The sequence below is a fragment of the Phoca vitulina genome, unplaced genomic scaffold (assembly GCF_004348235.1).
Source record: "Phoca vitulina isolate PV1807 unplaced genomic scaffold, GSC_HSeal_1.0 scaffold28, whole genome shotgun sequence".
Taxonomy (NCBI): Eukaryota; Metazoa; Chordata; class Mammalia; order Carnivora; family Phocidae; genus Phoca; species Phoca vitulina.
This window is the reverse complement of record NW_022589731.1, coordinates 197446-211715: the sequence shown is the minus strand read 5'-3', so window position 1 is coordinate 211715 and position 14270 is coordinate 197446. Positions and strand designations below refer to the sequence as shown.

At 61.7% G+C, this 14270-nt stretch overlaps 1 protein-coding gene across 2 annotated transcripts; it reads right to left on the bottom strand.

Moving 5' to 3' along the window:
• Positions 1-1924: 1924 nt before the first annotated feature.
• Positions 1925-12624, bottom strand: LZTS2 (leucine zipper tumor suppressor 2). 2 transcript variants are annotated; one of them, XM_032423454.1, is made up of 5 exons: positions 12555-12624; positions 6759-7208; positions 5468-6130; positions 4699-4956; positions 1925-3886 (listed from the first exon to the last, which is right to left on the bottom strand). In XM_032423454.1, the coding sequence occupies exons 2-5, from the start codon at positions 7164-7166 to the stop codon at positions 3203-3205; spliced, it is 2013 nt and encodes a 670-aa protein (XP_032279345.1). In that variant the 5' UTR covers positions 7167-7208; positions 12555-12624; the 3' UTR covers positions 1925-3202. The 2 variants fall into 2 exon arrangements, with proteins under 2 accessions (XP_032279345.1, XP_032279344.1); XM_032423453.1 differs by lacking the exon at positions 12555-12624 and adding an exon at positions 9791-9876.
• Between the last annotated feature and the right edge of the window lie 1646 nt (positions 12625-14270).

Below are 14270 nucleotides of genomic sequence, written 5' to 3'. Positions count from 1 at the left end.
GACGAAGGCGAGGACTGGGGCCTGGCAAGGTGGTCCCGGCTGGTGAGGATGGGCAGCCTGACCTTGGCCCCCTTCCCCAGACAGACGTGGAGGTTTCTACCTGCTGCCTGTGAACGGCTTCTCGGAGGAGGAAGACGATGGGGAACTGAGGGAGCGTCTGGGGGGCCTCCAGCTCTCCCTGGGTGCTTCTGCTCCCCGCCACCCTCATAAAGGGATCCCCCCTCTCCAAGACGTGCCAGTAGACGCCTTCGCCCCACACCGAAGCTCCTGCACACCCCCTCCCCAGCCACCCCCCGTCGCTCCCCGGCCCCCAAGGCCTAACTGGCTGCTGACAGAACCCCTGTCCCCAGAGGACCCTCGGCAGGGCCAGAGCCAGAGCCAGAGCCAGGGCCCTGCCCAGAGCCACAGCCGCAGCCGGGGTCGAGGCAAGTCCCCCGGACGCAGGCGCTCCCCATCCCCAGCACCTGTCCCCACCCCCAGCATGGCCAACGGGCGCTACCACAAGCTTCGGAAGGCCAGGCCCCCTCTGCCACGACCTGTGGATGAGCAGGCAGCCAAGGCGGGGGGCCGTCAAGGCCCCTCCGAGAATGGAACTGGCGGGACAGCCAGGGAGGCAGCCAAGAAGGCCCCTGGTGGGGAGCTGAGGACAGTCACGCTGTCCAAGATGAAGCAGTCCTTGGGTGAGTGCAGGTGGGACTAGGCCTGGCAGGTGGGGCTCTTGGGTTTGGGTGAGGTTTCTGGGCTTGGTTTTGGGGTACAACTAGGGGGCCTGGGCTTAGGAAAAGATTTGGATATGGGGTTCTATTTGGGAGGTTCTAGATTGGAGGGGGTGGGAACTAGAGGATTTTTGGAGTCGAGGACCGAGTAGGAACAGAATCTGGGGATTTGGGAGAAGTCGGGGCCTGGACTTGGTGTTGGGGTGCTGGGTTTCTTCTGGGAGCTCTGGGTTGAGGGGTGTGGCTGCATGCTCATCCAGTGTTTTTCTCTCACTAGGCATCAGCATTTCTGGGGGCATTGAGTCCAAGGTGCAGCCCATGGTGAAGATAGAAAAGATCTTTCCGGGGGGGGCTGCCTTCCTCAGTGGGGCCCTGCAGGTGGGTGAAGAGTACCCAAGCCCACTCCCGAGGTCCAGAGCTGAATTCTGGTGGGGGTGGGGCCGGAACATACTCATCTTCCAGCCAGACAGGTTTAGACCAGGTCCTGGGAGGAGGCTTGGGTGCAGGGGGGTCAGGCCTGCAAGATGAACAAGCCTAGGGAGAAATCTGTCCCCTCATGCCAGCCTGGGCCTGAGAGTGGCCCATCATGTTCCACCCCTAGCCCCAAGGGACAAAGGGCCATTGTCTGTGCCTCACCCTGCCCCCCACAGCTCCAGGCACAAAAGTCCCATTGTCCATCCCCTCCACCCAGATGAGGAGGAGTGTCCTAGGTGGTGGAGGTGAGAGGTTGGGTGGTGGGATGACCTGAGAAGGGAGGGCTGTGATTTTCCCACCCCCATCCCAGGCTGGCTTCGAGCTTGTGGCAGTGGATGGAGAGAGCCTGGAGCAGGTGACCCACCAGCGAGCAGTAGATACCATCCGCCGAGCTTATCGAAACAAGGCTCGGGAGCCCATGGAGCTTGTGGTCAGGGTCCCCGGGACCAGTCCACTACCCTTACCCCCTGACTTGTCAGCCCTCACCAATCAGCGCCTTCCTGCTGACCATTCCCCTGCCCGCTGACCCCTTGATGGTACTCCTTCCCTCCCACTGCCTCCCAGAACCTCCCATTAATGCTCTGCCCACCAATATCCAGATTCCTCCCACCGACGCCAGGCTCCTCCATCGGACCGACAGCCCAGTCCCTTCTCTAGCCCTCCAGACTCCTGATACTAACCCCAGACTCTCCCCACCTATGCTATGACTCTTCCCACTGACTTCAGATCCTCCCACTGACTCTCAGGACCCTCCTGCTATCTCCCAGACCTCACCTACTAACCTCCTCGGGACTTAGGAACCTCCCCCTCTTGCTTGACTTGCCTCCTCCCAAAGCTCCCCACTTTCTTCCCTCTCCAGCTATCACTAAGGCTCTGCCCTTTCCAGATAAACTTGGTGTCAAGGACAAGGTGCTCCTAGGTAGCCTGTGTCACCCGCTCACTGCCCCCAATCTGCCAGGACAGGGAGAGGTTGGGAGAAAGCCAAGGTCTGGAGCTTGGGATTGGTGGGCACTTTCTCATGATGTCCCCTTTAATGCCCCCAAGCACTGAGGGACATGGGCTCTCAACAGGGCCCTGAAGGGTCATTGCACCCATCCCCCAGCCCCAAGCAGTGTTCTGTGCAAGGGACAGGATGGAAGGCTTTTCTAGGTTCTCAAACCCTGAGAGACCATTTCATGTCATGGTCCACTAGGACCTCACACTTTCTACTGGATTTGTCCTTCCCCCATCACTCTTTCCCTCCCCAAGATCCCTACGAGGGGTAGGGGATTAGCCAGCAAATTGAGGGGGCCTGGGGGTAGGGGTCAAAGAAGTTCCCATAATCTCTACCTAGCACACTCATCTTTTTTTTTAAAAACAAAAGATTTTTTAATTTTTTTCTTTGGGTTTGTACAAGAAATTTACAGTGTGGAAAAATATACAAGTGAAAACGAGGCCATAAACCTGGGTGTGGGGAGGGGCCACTTGGTCACAAACACAAATAAACAAGACAATGCTGAGTTCTTCCTTTGGTCTGACTACAGCCCCCTTGTCCCAGGAGAGAGGCTGCAGGGCTGGAGCCTGGGGGTCACACCCCAGTCCCAGCCCTGGCCCCCGACACGGGCAGGGTGGGGGCAGGCACATCTGGGGCAGCTGGCGCTGTCTGGCTCTCTCTGGCTTTGGGGTAGGGGAGAGTGTGGAAACGAAGGCGCCCCCTCCTCCTCCTCCCAGCCCCCTGGCGTCTGGGACGAATGCGCTTGGCAGAGTGGCAATGGCGGCAGAAGGGGGGTGAAATGGGTCAAGTGAGCAGGAGCCTCTGCATGACCGTGAAACGGGGACCTTCAAGGAGTCTGATCTTGCTCATCCAAGTCACAGGGCTGCCCCAGGGTCTTGGCAGAGGCCCAGAGGCCTGGATCCCAGGGGACGAGTGGTTCTGGGGCCCCCAGACTGTGGGGACCTCCGTGGACCTGAGGCTCCCGCCACTTCCCCCCCTCTTCAGCAGAGCTCCCCGCAGATCTGGGATGCCAAGGGCCCTAGATTTCGGTGGCGGTGATCTCCTCCAGGCAGATGCAGGGGGCCGGCTCGGCCAGGCCCAGCTCGGCGAGCTCCCGGGCCTCCAGCTCCAGGCTCAGCTGCCGCAGCTCCTGCTCCAGCTGCCGGTTGCGCCGGTACATCTGGATGTAGTTGTGCTGCAGCTGCTTCTGGTAGCGGATCACCTGCTCCTTCTCCGCCTGCCAGGCCAGCCGCTCCCCCTCGAAGCTGTCCCGCTGCTCCTCACCCCGCCGCCGCTCCCGCTGCAGCTCTGCCCGCAGCCGCTCCACCTGGGCGCGCAGGCTGCTCCCGACCCCGGCGGCCGCCCGCTGCACCTTGGCCTCATCGCTCTCTGCCAGGAGGAATGGGTCGGCGGCGGCAGGCGGCCCGGGGGCTTCCCGGAGTCCGGCCGCCTCGCTGTCCAACTGGCCAGCTTTCTCTCGGAGCCGCTCGGCCTCCTGGCGGTGCTGCTGCAGCTCCTGGGAACAGGCCTCCAGCTCCAGCTCCCGAGCCCGGGCCGCCTCCTGCAGGCCCCGCGCCCGGCCCTCGCTGACCCGGAGCGCGCCTCGGGCTTCTCGCAGCGCCACCCGCAGGGCCACCAGCTCGCTGCCCTTCTGCACCAGCTCTGCCTGGGACTCCTTCAGCTGCTGCTTCAGCAGGGAGATCTCACCTGACTTCTGGCACACCTAGGGGTGGGAGGGGGCCGGGGAGGGGGGTGAGAAGGCTTCTCCCAGAGGGTCAGGCCCTGAGATCACGCGGGGTGTTTGGGGAGAGCTTGTGTGATCATGACACGCACGACACGGATGGAGACACTGAGGCGAGCCCGGTGACACGTCCAAGGCCATATATACAGCTAGTAAGCGGCCGAAGTAAAACACAGACCCAGATCTTTTTCCTTCAAAGCAGGTGACTTTAAACCATCACAAAGGCCCGGGACTGGCTGGTGGCAGGTTTTGCAGGACTGGGAGCCACTGAGGGCAGTCCCCGCACTTCCACCGGGAGGCGCCACAGCGTTTTGGTGAAAAGCGCAGATGATGGAGCCACAGGCCTGGGTTCAAATCTCAGCTCTGCCACTGCCTAGTCGTAATTCTGGGCTCCAGCCTTCCTCCTCTCAAAAATGGGGGTGTTAACAATAGCCGCCTCCCAGGGCTGTTCTGAGGATCGGAAGATCCACTCTAAGTAACAGCTAGAAAGTTCTGGGCGCATAGCAGGCTCTACATTCTTATTGGTCGGGAGACAGTGGATGGGAAGGCCACTGGCTACGTGAGCACTCGACCCGAGCAACGAGGAGACCTAAAACGGGGGCATAAGGGGGCCCCCTCCCCCCCCCAGGAAGGGAGGTCAGAGGGAGATCTTCATCTCCCGGAGGTGAGGATGGGAAGGACCTCTGGGAGTAGCAGGCTGGGGGGTGTGTGTGTGTGTGTGTTAATGGCTGGACCCCTGGGCCCAGGGCTCGTCCCAGTAGGCCCCGCCCCCCACCCCTCCCGGCCCGGCCCACCTCCCACTTGGTCTCCTCGAGCCGCGGCCCGAGCTCCCGCTGCTCCCGCTCGAAGGTGGCACAGCGCCGCTCTAGCTGCTCCCGCTCCTGCAGCAGCTGCGCGAAGTCGTCCTGCAGCTGCCGCTTCTCGTGCTGCAGCTGGAACACCTGCAGCTGGAGCAGCTGGTGGGCCCGCTGCGCCCGCTGGGCCTGGGCCGCGCTGTCGTCCCGTGGCGGCTCGCGCTCCCGCGGCCAGTGCCGCTGCCGCTCCTCATACGCCTGGGGACAGAGGGCAGACCTGGGTCCCCCCCGCCCACTGCTCCCAGGTCACCGACGGCTCTATGGCTGGGCTCGGGGGCGGGAGACGCCATCCAACCACTCAAGAATAATTACGGTAACTCTAGTCACGACCACTTCTAGGGTTCTCGGGACAATGTCCATGATAGCAAACGCGCCTGCAGGAATTCCTAGGTGCCGGGCGTCATTCTAAGCGCTCCACTGCCTCTGCCTTACTTAATCCTCATCCGAACCCCAGGAGGCCAGAAATGTGCCCATCTCTAGCTGAGGAGAGCGAGGCTCAGCCCCGTGAAGTGTCTCGCTCAAGTCTGAGGACAGCCAACGGCGGTGCTGGCCGGGACCCCTCACCACTCCGCAGGTGAAGCCCGACAGCTGGGCCTCACCTGCCGCCGCCCCCCCCCCCCCCCACCGCGCACACACGGGAGTGCTCCCTGGACTCCCGGCTCCTGCGGCTGTCCGGCCGTACCACCCCCACCATCACTGCTGACCACACCTGGCACACGGTCACCTCACTCTCGTCCAGGCTGTCCCGCAGCTGCTGCAGCTCTGCCTCACGGTCGTGGAGCTTTCCTTCCAGGACACAGTGCAGCAGGGCCTCATCCGAAGGGGGTGGAGGGGGCGGGGGCGGGGGTGGGGAGCGCTCCCCACAGGAGCTGCTGTCAGGCGAGGCCCGGGCACCACTGCCCAAGAGCCCCCCAGCCACACGGCCTCCCAGGGAGCCTGTGCTCTTGCTGGAGGAGGATCGGCCACTGTCCGAGTGGGAGGGCCCAGTAGGGGCCCCTCGGGCTGGCCCGGGCAGGGCCCCCCGCGCAGGGCCGTGGGAGGGCAGGTGCCCGCCTGGGGAGTGGCTGGCTGGCTCTGCACCCCCGGTGCTGTAGGTGGGCAGGCTGGACAGTGAGTTTCGGCCGGAGTCAGACAGTGTCCCCGATGGGCAGCCGCTGGTCCAGCCACTCAGTGCCAGGGGTTTGTCAGCAGCCGAGGAGGAGGAGGAGGACGAGGACGAGGCAGGGCCCCCGAACAGCTGTGTTAGGCTGCCCTGGCTCCCAGACAGTCCGGCGGCCCGAGGACCCAGGAAGCTAGGTAGGGATGGTGCCCCTCGAGGTTTGGGCAGCACTGGCTTGAAGGCTGTTGGGCGGATCAGGATTTTCTCCATGTTCTGAAATGAGGTGCCACGTGACACTGGCGATGAGCTGCCGAACCTTTCAAAGCCCTTATCATACTGCCTGCCCTCCCATCTGGGGTCCCCAATCCCCACAAATTAATACTAATTGCTACCACCGCTGAGGGCCTCCTGATACCCTTTATGGCAAGCCACTTAAAAGGTTCATCGCTAATCATTACAACAGCCACACGAGCAAAATATTATCACTGTGCCCGTTTTACAGATGAGCAAATGGAGGCTCAGCAAAGTTAAAGGCCTCGTTCAGAGTCAGATGCGTAGCTGTTGCACAGTTACAGGAGTCTGAGCAGCTCACCTTTACTGAGCACGTGTCGTGTGACAGGCACTAGGCTCAACACTGACGTACACTGTGTGATGGGGTGCTCCCGACCACCACAGGAGAGCGGACCTGGTGCCTCCACATTGCAGATACAGAACCTCTGGCTCAGAAAGGCTAAGTGACTTCCCTGAGCTCATGCAGCTGGAATGAGGCAGAGCTGGGATTAGAACCCAGGTCTGGTGAATCTGCAGCCCACATTCTCTCCTCTAAATCGGCCCCCAAATTCCAGCTTCTTCAGGGGGCTCCTGATTCCACCCAGGCCCCAAAGGAAGGGCTGGTCCTTACCTTCTCCAGCTTTCCAGAGACAGGGATGAGCTTGGGTGGGGGGCCGCGGAGATGGGCACTGCGTGCCCGCTGTTCTCGGGCATCCTCAATGTCACTGCTCGGGCTGGAGGGTGACTCTGTCCGGAAGTCCTCATTGATGTAGGTGAAGCTGGTGCCAGGGACGGTCTTCCGAGGGGGCACAGCTGGGCACAGCGGCTCCTGTGCCTCATAGCCACCCCGGAGCAGGCCATCCTGCTGGCGGAAGAAGGTGGGCCCAGGGGGGCCATGGTGGCGGGGAGGAGCTGGCCCCCCAGGGCAGGGCCGGCCTGAGATGAGGCTGCTCACGCTGCCCATGGCTGGAGCTTGTGGGGCAGTGGTGGCCTCAGGAGCGGGCTCCAGTGGCACTGGCAGAGTCTGCACAATGGCCATGGCGACAGAGGCTCAGGCCTGGCCAAGGGCCTCCAGGGAAACCTGTGAGCAGGGCAGTGGCGTCAGAGTCCCTTCACCTTGAGGCCCCTCCCTATACAAGTCCCCGAGTCCCTCTCCTGACCCCTTGTCCCACGTCAAACAGCCTCCTGACATCGGTACAAGCCCTGATCCCCGAAGGCTCCTCCTCCAAGCACCGGCATGAAACTCGGGTCTTCCTGAGATCCAGATCACCGCCCAACTCTGGTCTGAGCAGGGCTAAGGGCTGACCTTACCAAGCAAGGATGATGAGGGGAAGGGAGGCCTGGTGGTGACGCAGTGCCCCACCCAAACCTGCATCCCTCACAGAGTTCGGGACTCAAGTTTAGGAGGGAGTTCTCTACCAGCTCCCAGCACAGGTTTCTGGTCCCCTGGGACAGGTGGCCTCATTAGAGGGCACTTGGGCCAGAGGCAACCTCAGGGACACAGTCAGCAACTCAGATGGTAATTAGGGAATAAAGAGCCAAGGCCAGGCAGCGCCCAGCCTCCCCCAGCTGGGCCTCAGTTTCTCCCAGACGGAGAGGCGGCAAGGATGGAGCCGGCCAAACAAGAAACCCAGAGCTTTTAGGGAGCCCACAGATGCCCTCTGGGGTCTCCTGCCTTCTAGAGGTGGATGCAGCCTCCTGCTTCTTCCATGACAACTCCGAGCCTTACCACACCCAATCGTCTGGCCTAAAGGAGCCTACACAGGCCTGCGGCCAACCTCTGGTTCTGCGAAACCATCCGGCTTTAGCCAGTCTCCAGAGTAGCCCCGAGGGGATGAGGGTGGAAGCCCCACCATCACCTCTGGCAGCCGCTCTCAGATCTCACTTCCCTGGAACCCAGGGAAGAGGGCTCCACCTCCCCAGGCTCTGCTCCTTCCTGGAAGGGGACAGCAAGTCTCCACCCGGAACTCCCTCCCCAGGCCTGAGGCCGAAGAGCAGGACTCAGGCATCTGCTGAAGTCATCATGCAGAGTGGGGGCCAAGAAGTGGACAGAGAATTGCGTAGGAACAGGAGTTTGTGTCTGTACTTATTTGTGTGTGTGAGACTGTGCACAGGCGCGTGGAAATGCGTACTTACTATGTATGTCTGTGAAAATGTGTGAAAACATCATGAATGAGTGTGTGTGAGTATATGTATGTTTGAATAGTTGTATCAGTACATTCCTATTATTCATGTGTGTGGATTAATATGTCATAAAAGAGTACGTGTGTGCTTCGGGATCCCTCAGAAAATACGCAGAAGTAATAACTGCATATAGGATAAGTGAATTCGTGGTGTATGAGTGCAACTCTCTGAGTGTCTTTGGATAGATGTCCCTTCAGATACACATGAGTTTATATGTTAGCCCCCCCTGCACCTTACACGAGCATACGAACAGGAAAGTGAGTGTGCACAAGTGTGTACAGAGGAGTGTGTGTATGTGGATAGAGCATGTGTGAGAGTGGGTGGGAGCGTGGGTGGCAAGCAGGGCCAACTGGGTGAGCAGGAGCCTGGTTCTTGTCACTCACTGGAGTGTGGGGAAAGGAGAGACACATTATCTGACTCCTTTGGTCTATCCCCCTTCTTTCTTGCTTGTATTCCACTAGGCCCACCCTCCATCTCCCCGCTCAAGTCAAAGGACCCTGAAAACCAGGAAGGTATCCAGACTGAGGGTGGAGGAGCTAGGGCTTGGGACCTGGGGGAGAGCAGAGCCCACCCACCAAGTGCCAGCCCTGGGCTAAGCAGATGGCACACCCCATCTCCTGCCCTCTCCCACACCACTCCAGGGCACGGAGAAAGCTGTGGGGAAGGGGCTTCTTAGGGGGCAATGGAGGCTGGCACCTCTGTCTGCATTTGCCCACTTCAGTGAGCACTGAGAAAGTGAGAAGTAAGGGCAGGAGAGAGACAGACTCAGAGAAAGACAGGGACCCAAAAGACAAGAGACAAAGACTCAGAGAGGCCCCAGGGTCAGGCAGACAAGGAGACAGGCTGACCCAGTGAGTCTGGGCCCCTGAATCCCACGGAGCCAGAGGCCCCTAAACCCAGAAGAGATATAAAAACTGGGCCCTGAGAGCCAGACACTCAGGGAGCCAGAGCCAGGCCTCTGGAAAGCCAGGCCCAGCCAGCCGGGCTCCAAGAGCGGGAGCCCGAGAGAGAAGGAGGGGCAAGTGGAGGCTCCATTTTGAGAAATGCGTTGTGGCTGTGGGAAAGGGAACCCCTGGCTCTCCCCAGCACTCCCTGAGTAATCACTCTGGCCCAGCGCACACACACACACACACACACCCTTAGTGGGCTGGGGGCAGCCGAGCGCTGGGTTCAGCCAGGGCCCCGGGCAGGTCTGGCTAAGCTGAACTCCCACAGACCTGTTTTGGGGGCTGAAGAGTTGGGGAAAGTCTCCCCCCACCAAACTCCAAAGACCAGTCAAACGGGATCAAGTCTGGGATCACGAGTTCCCATTCCGCGACAGGAAGCCGGAGCCCCCAACCCACCCTCCAGAGCAACCCCCCCCTTTCTCCGCTTCCATTAAGTGGGGTCGGCTGGGGGATGCCGCCTCCCCACCGGCCCTCCGCCGCGCAGAAGTTGGGGGCGCCCCCAGGTCGCCTCCCAGCCCCGGCCCCCCCTCACCTCCGCCGCGCCGCTCCATGCTCAGCCCCGGGCCGCCCCCAGCGCTCCACAGGCTTGCCGCCCGGCTCCAGCCCGCGCGCGGCCACTCGGAGCCGCCCGGCCCGGCCCGGCCCCGCCTCCGCGGCGCCCCCGGCCCGACCGGCCCCCGTCCGGCCCGAGTGGGCGGCGCAGCGCGGGGGAGGGGTCCGAGGGGCGTCCCCGCCCCGGGCGCGGACACGCGCAGGCACCCCGCGTCACGCGAGGCCGGCCGGGCGCACGCGGGGACCGCGCCACGGGACTCAGGATTCCCCCCCCTCCCCTCGAAGCCCGGTCGGCTCTGGACTCGGCGGCGGCGGCGGGTCACCCTCTACCCCTACTCGGGCCCCGGGGCCAGCGGCAGCTGGTCATTGTTCGAGCACAAAGGGCCGGGCGCCACAGCGGCCGCCCTTCCCCCTCCGCTCCTCGATCGAAGCCTGCCCCGCAAGACACACTCTCCGGTTTCGGAGTCCGGAGCGGGGCGTCGAGGGTCAGCTGACCCCCCAACCCTCCCCGGCTGCCGGGCCCCTGCTCCCCAGGACCGGTCGGGGACCCAGGCTCGGGCCGTGCCTGCCCCACCCCCAGCGGTTGATAGAGGCATATTCGGGTTTGCGGAGGTGGCGCCACCTGGCGACACATTCGGAGAATACACCGTCACCCCCCCAACCCTGGGGGCCCCTACCCGGCTCCCCAGCACTGTACCCTCTCGACCCCGCGAGCCCAGGCCTGTCCCGGGCGCAGCTGTCTGCTCCCCAACCTTCCTTCAGAATCATTTGTTAAGACAGAGGTCATTGCTGGGAGAGCGGCAGCCCCTGCCCTCCCTCCCCAACAGTCACTGGGTTGAGGCGGTCCAAACCTACAGTCCGAACCTACAGCAGCCTCACAGCTGACAACACTCCTCTGTCTTCTCAGGGTCACAGATATTCTCACCCTCTTGCAAACAACACAGTCTTCATAACACCCACACGACCTTTCCCACATTCAGTCCCCTGCAGCCACAATCACACAGTCTCATCCATCACGTGGTTCCATGTTCCTTCTTTCCATAATCTTTCAGGCCAACTCACACACAAACTGTCACACATCTTGTGCAGAGTCTTTCGCATAGACTCAAAGTCCTTCCTACCGAGGCACAATCTCAAATGGGCTTCCTCTCCTAAGCATCTTTCACACACTGGTGGTCTCATTCAGACAACTTACACATACACGTGGTGTTTCACATTCTACCACACAGACTTTCCCCGAGGGGTCTCTGTGCCCCAGTCAGGTCAGCAAATGCCCACAGCCCTGGGCAAGGACCGCCTCCCAGCCCCTACTTGCATCCCCACCCCCAACGCCAAGGCCTGCCAGAGCTCCTCTGCCCCAGGAAGGAGCATCCCCCCCTTCCAGGCCACAGCCCTGGCCGGCTCTCAGCTCTATTTTTAGCTCTATGGAAAGGGGTTGTTTTTCTTTCTTTTTCCCTGGAAAGGGAGACATAGCCCAACCACCCTCAGGCTCACCCCAGACCCTGATCCTCACAAGAACAGACTGAGCCCCCCCTTCCCCCCCGTAGAGACCCCTCCTCTGGCCTTGCCCTGATCCCAGCCTCTTGGGGCACCAGGAGCCTCCTCCCCTTTCTGGCAGCCAGCCCAGAAGCTCAGGCAGCAGCTGGGCTCAGCATGTGTGGAGGGGTGGAGGGTGGGGCAGGGAGGGAGGCAGAGGGCCGCTGCCCACTCCCTCATTCCCTGGGAGAGGGGGCTCATCCTCCCTTCTAGGGCAGGGAGATGGGCCCACTCCCGTACTTAGGGCACATTTACCCTCGTGCATTCTCTGGGAAAGGAGGACTCCCACTCTTGCAGAGTGGGCTTTCTGTTCCTACAGTGAGGGGAGGAGGTCCCAGTTCTGCAAGGAGGGGTGGTGGCAGGAAGGAGACCACCGGCGCTCAGGCAGCTGCTCCCCAGACTGGAGGTATGGGGCGGGGGTTGCCGTACACTGCCATCAAAAATAGCGCCCTCCTCCGATACCTTCAGGGATGAGGGCACCATGAACGCGTTCGGGTGAAGGAAGGAGCGGAGCCCAGGTAACCCCACCGAGCCCTACAGTCTTCAGTCTTGCGCTACCCGGACTCCAGGGGGCGTTGTGCTCCCATTTCTGGGGGAAGGCTTAACATTTCTTGAGGCGGAGAATGGAATACAGCCCGACAGGAGACCTCGCAGACTCGCCCAGGACTGGGGAGGCAGGTCCTCGCCCTGATGCGGGGGTGGGGAAGCACAGCCCACTTGTCTCCGAAGCGATCACGTGCTCGGCGCCTGTTTACGTCTTAGTCTTCACCTGTGGGCGGCCAGGAAGCAGGAACCTCCGGAGGTGGCCCACCCGGCCCGCCCCCGTCGGCGGTCGCCGGGCAGCCCTTTTCTCCCACTCGCGTCAAGTACGCGACAGCAGAGCACCTTGTCCGCTGGGGGTCCGTGTGGGCCCGTGGCGCTGCTCCAGGGACTGCAAGGGTAACCCACTGGGCGCGTCCTTTCCTGAGTGCACGTGTGTTCGTGTGTCCCAAGTGCGTGGGTCTGTGTGCGCGCGTGTGTGAACCCCTCGGTGTGAGTTTCCGTCTCGGTTCCCTGTTCAGGCTCCCCGCGTGCACCCCCGCCCCCACCCCAGAATAGGACCCCCTCCTCACGCCAACCCCCGGCTTCCCCAGACCGGGAAAGTTCGCTCCGGGGCCGGGATGTGCCGGAGGCTGGAGTTCCGACACCTCCACGGCCCCACCACTCACCCAGCGCCACCTGCGCCGCGGCTCCAGCTCCCGCCCGGCTCCTGCTCCAGCGCGGGCACCTCCTCGCCGCGGATCTGCCGGCTCCCAGCCAGCTCCGGGCTCCGGACTCCGGGCGCCCGCCTGGCCCGGCCTGGTGGAGCGGGGCGGGGCGGGGCGGCTGAGGCCGCGCCCCCGACCCAGGGAGGGGAGTGGTCTGCCCAGCACCCCCGCAACAGCCGACCCGGTACCCAGCCCAGCGGTAGCTCGACGGTGGCCTGAGGCTGCCCCTCTGGCCTCCGACTTCACAGCTTTCTGGATTTGGTTTTCGACCTGGGGAAGGGACGAGCAGCACGTGACCGAGAACTAAACTACCTGGCCGCCCTAACCAAGTTGACGATAGGGCTTTACTGCCCCTGCCCTGCCCTGTAGGGAGCCAAACCGGGTCCACTCTCAGCTCATTCCCCGGGAACAAGGAAAACCCCTAGGAAGCAGACAAAGACGGCTCGGGTTTCACCAAAACAGACCCCGCCCCACCCTGCGGTCGGTCGGAACTGCCCTAGCAGAACCAGCACCTCCCCTCCCCCGGAGTAGGTGTCTGCCCAGGTGAGCATGTTTGCCAGTTCTGGCCCCCCACAGAGCATGGCCAGGCTTCCCTTCGACTCATAAAGTTCCACCCACAGGCACAAACAGGAAGTTGCCCTGTATTGCAGGGAGGCACCTAGGGCTCCCCCAGTGGCACCCAAGGCAGCCTGTGGGAAGGCACAGACTGCGGTATCTACAGGTATCTGGGCCATACTTGCAGCCTGAGTACTTGGGCAGCAGGAGTCCAGTGAATTTAGTCTCTTCTCAAACCCACCTGTAGTAAAGAAGCTACCGGAGGACCCAAGATGCCCCCTCACAGATAAAAATGACACTAAATCTGAGGACAGGGCTGCAGATCCAGCTGGACCCTGCTTGGCCAAGCCCTTCCTGAACTCTCAGGGAGATTCTTAATATTCAATTGGATATAGGCAGAGCCCAGGTAATTTGCCTCAATCCACTCTGGTTGGGTATAGGGACGTGGCTCCCAGGGACCTTACATAGGACCCAGGGATCCCCCACTGCTTTCTAGGCTCCAGAGACTCCTGAACATACTTTAGTCTTGATGTGAGGAGTTTAAGACAGGTGTGCAAAGGAATGTGTGTAGGGGGTGGGGCTGGGGGAGCATTAACTTCACCTCCCATCATTCTGGTTTGTGCTGTGTGGGGGGAGTCTGCTAGGAGTGTAGGGCAAGACAGACAGGCAAGTGTGTATCTATCCCTCTGTCCCCAATTGGCAGAGACCTCACAAAGGCCCTAATGGAAATCCCTCAAGGATTTCCTGAGAACACACCAGGCGTTCCCAGTAGACCAGAATCCTTAGAGGTAGGAATGACCCGGTGGCATGCATCTGGAAGGTATGGCTGACGTTCAGTGTTACAGATCCTGGATGAGGCATAGACCAGCCAGCGGCTGGGAATGATTACTGCGGGATTAGGAGGCCTGGCTCCAGCCAGTCTGGGAGAGACCCCCAAGAAGGGAGGCCCTGGAGGAGCTACCCCCTCCCTCCCCCGCAGGTTCTTCCCCAGAGAACAGCTTTGTTCCAGGGTCTGTTTCAGGAGACAGTTGTAGCCACAGTTCTCACACACAACAGACCAGAGACCCCAGAGCCTTCCACAGGGCCCCAGAAGCAGCCCCCTTAGGTGGACTGGGAGAACTT

Coding starts and splice junctions, on each gene's coding strand:
- LZTS2 (XM_032423454.1), bottom strand. CDS start 7,166: ATGGCCATTGTGCAGACTCTGCCAGTGCCACTGGAGCCCGCTCCTGAG. Junction 6,131..6,758: donor TCTCTGGAAAGCTGGAGAAG/GTAAGGACCAGC, acceptor ACCTCATTTCAG/AACATGGAGAAAATCCTGAT. Junction 4,957..5,467: donor GTGAGGTGACCGTGTGCCAG/GTGTGGTCAGCA, acceptor CTCTGTCCCCAG/GCGTATGAGGAGCGGCAGCG.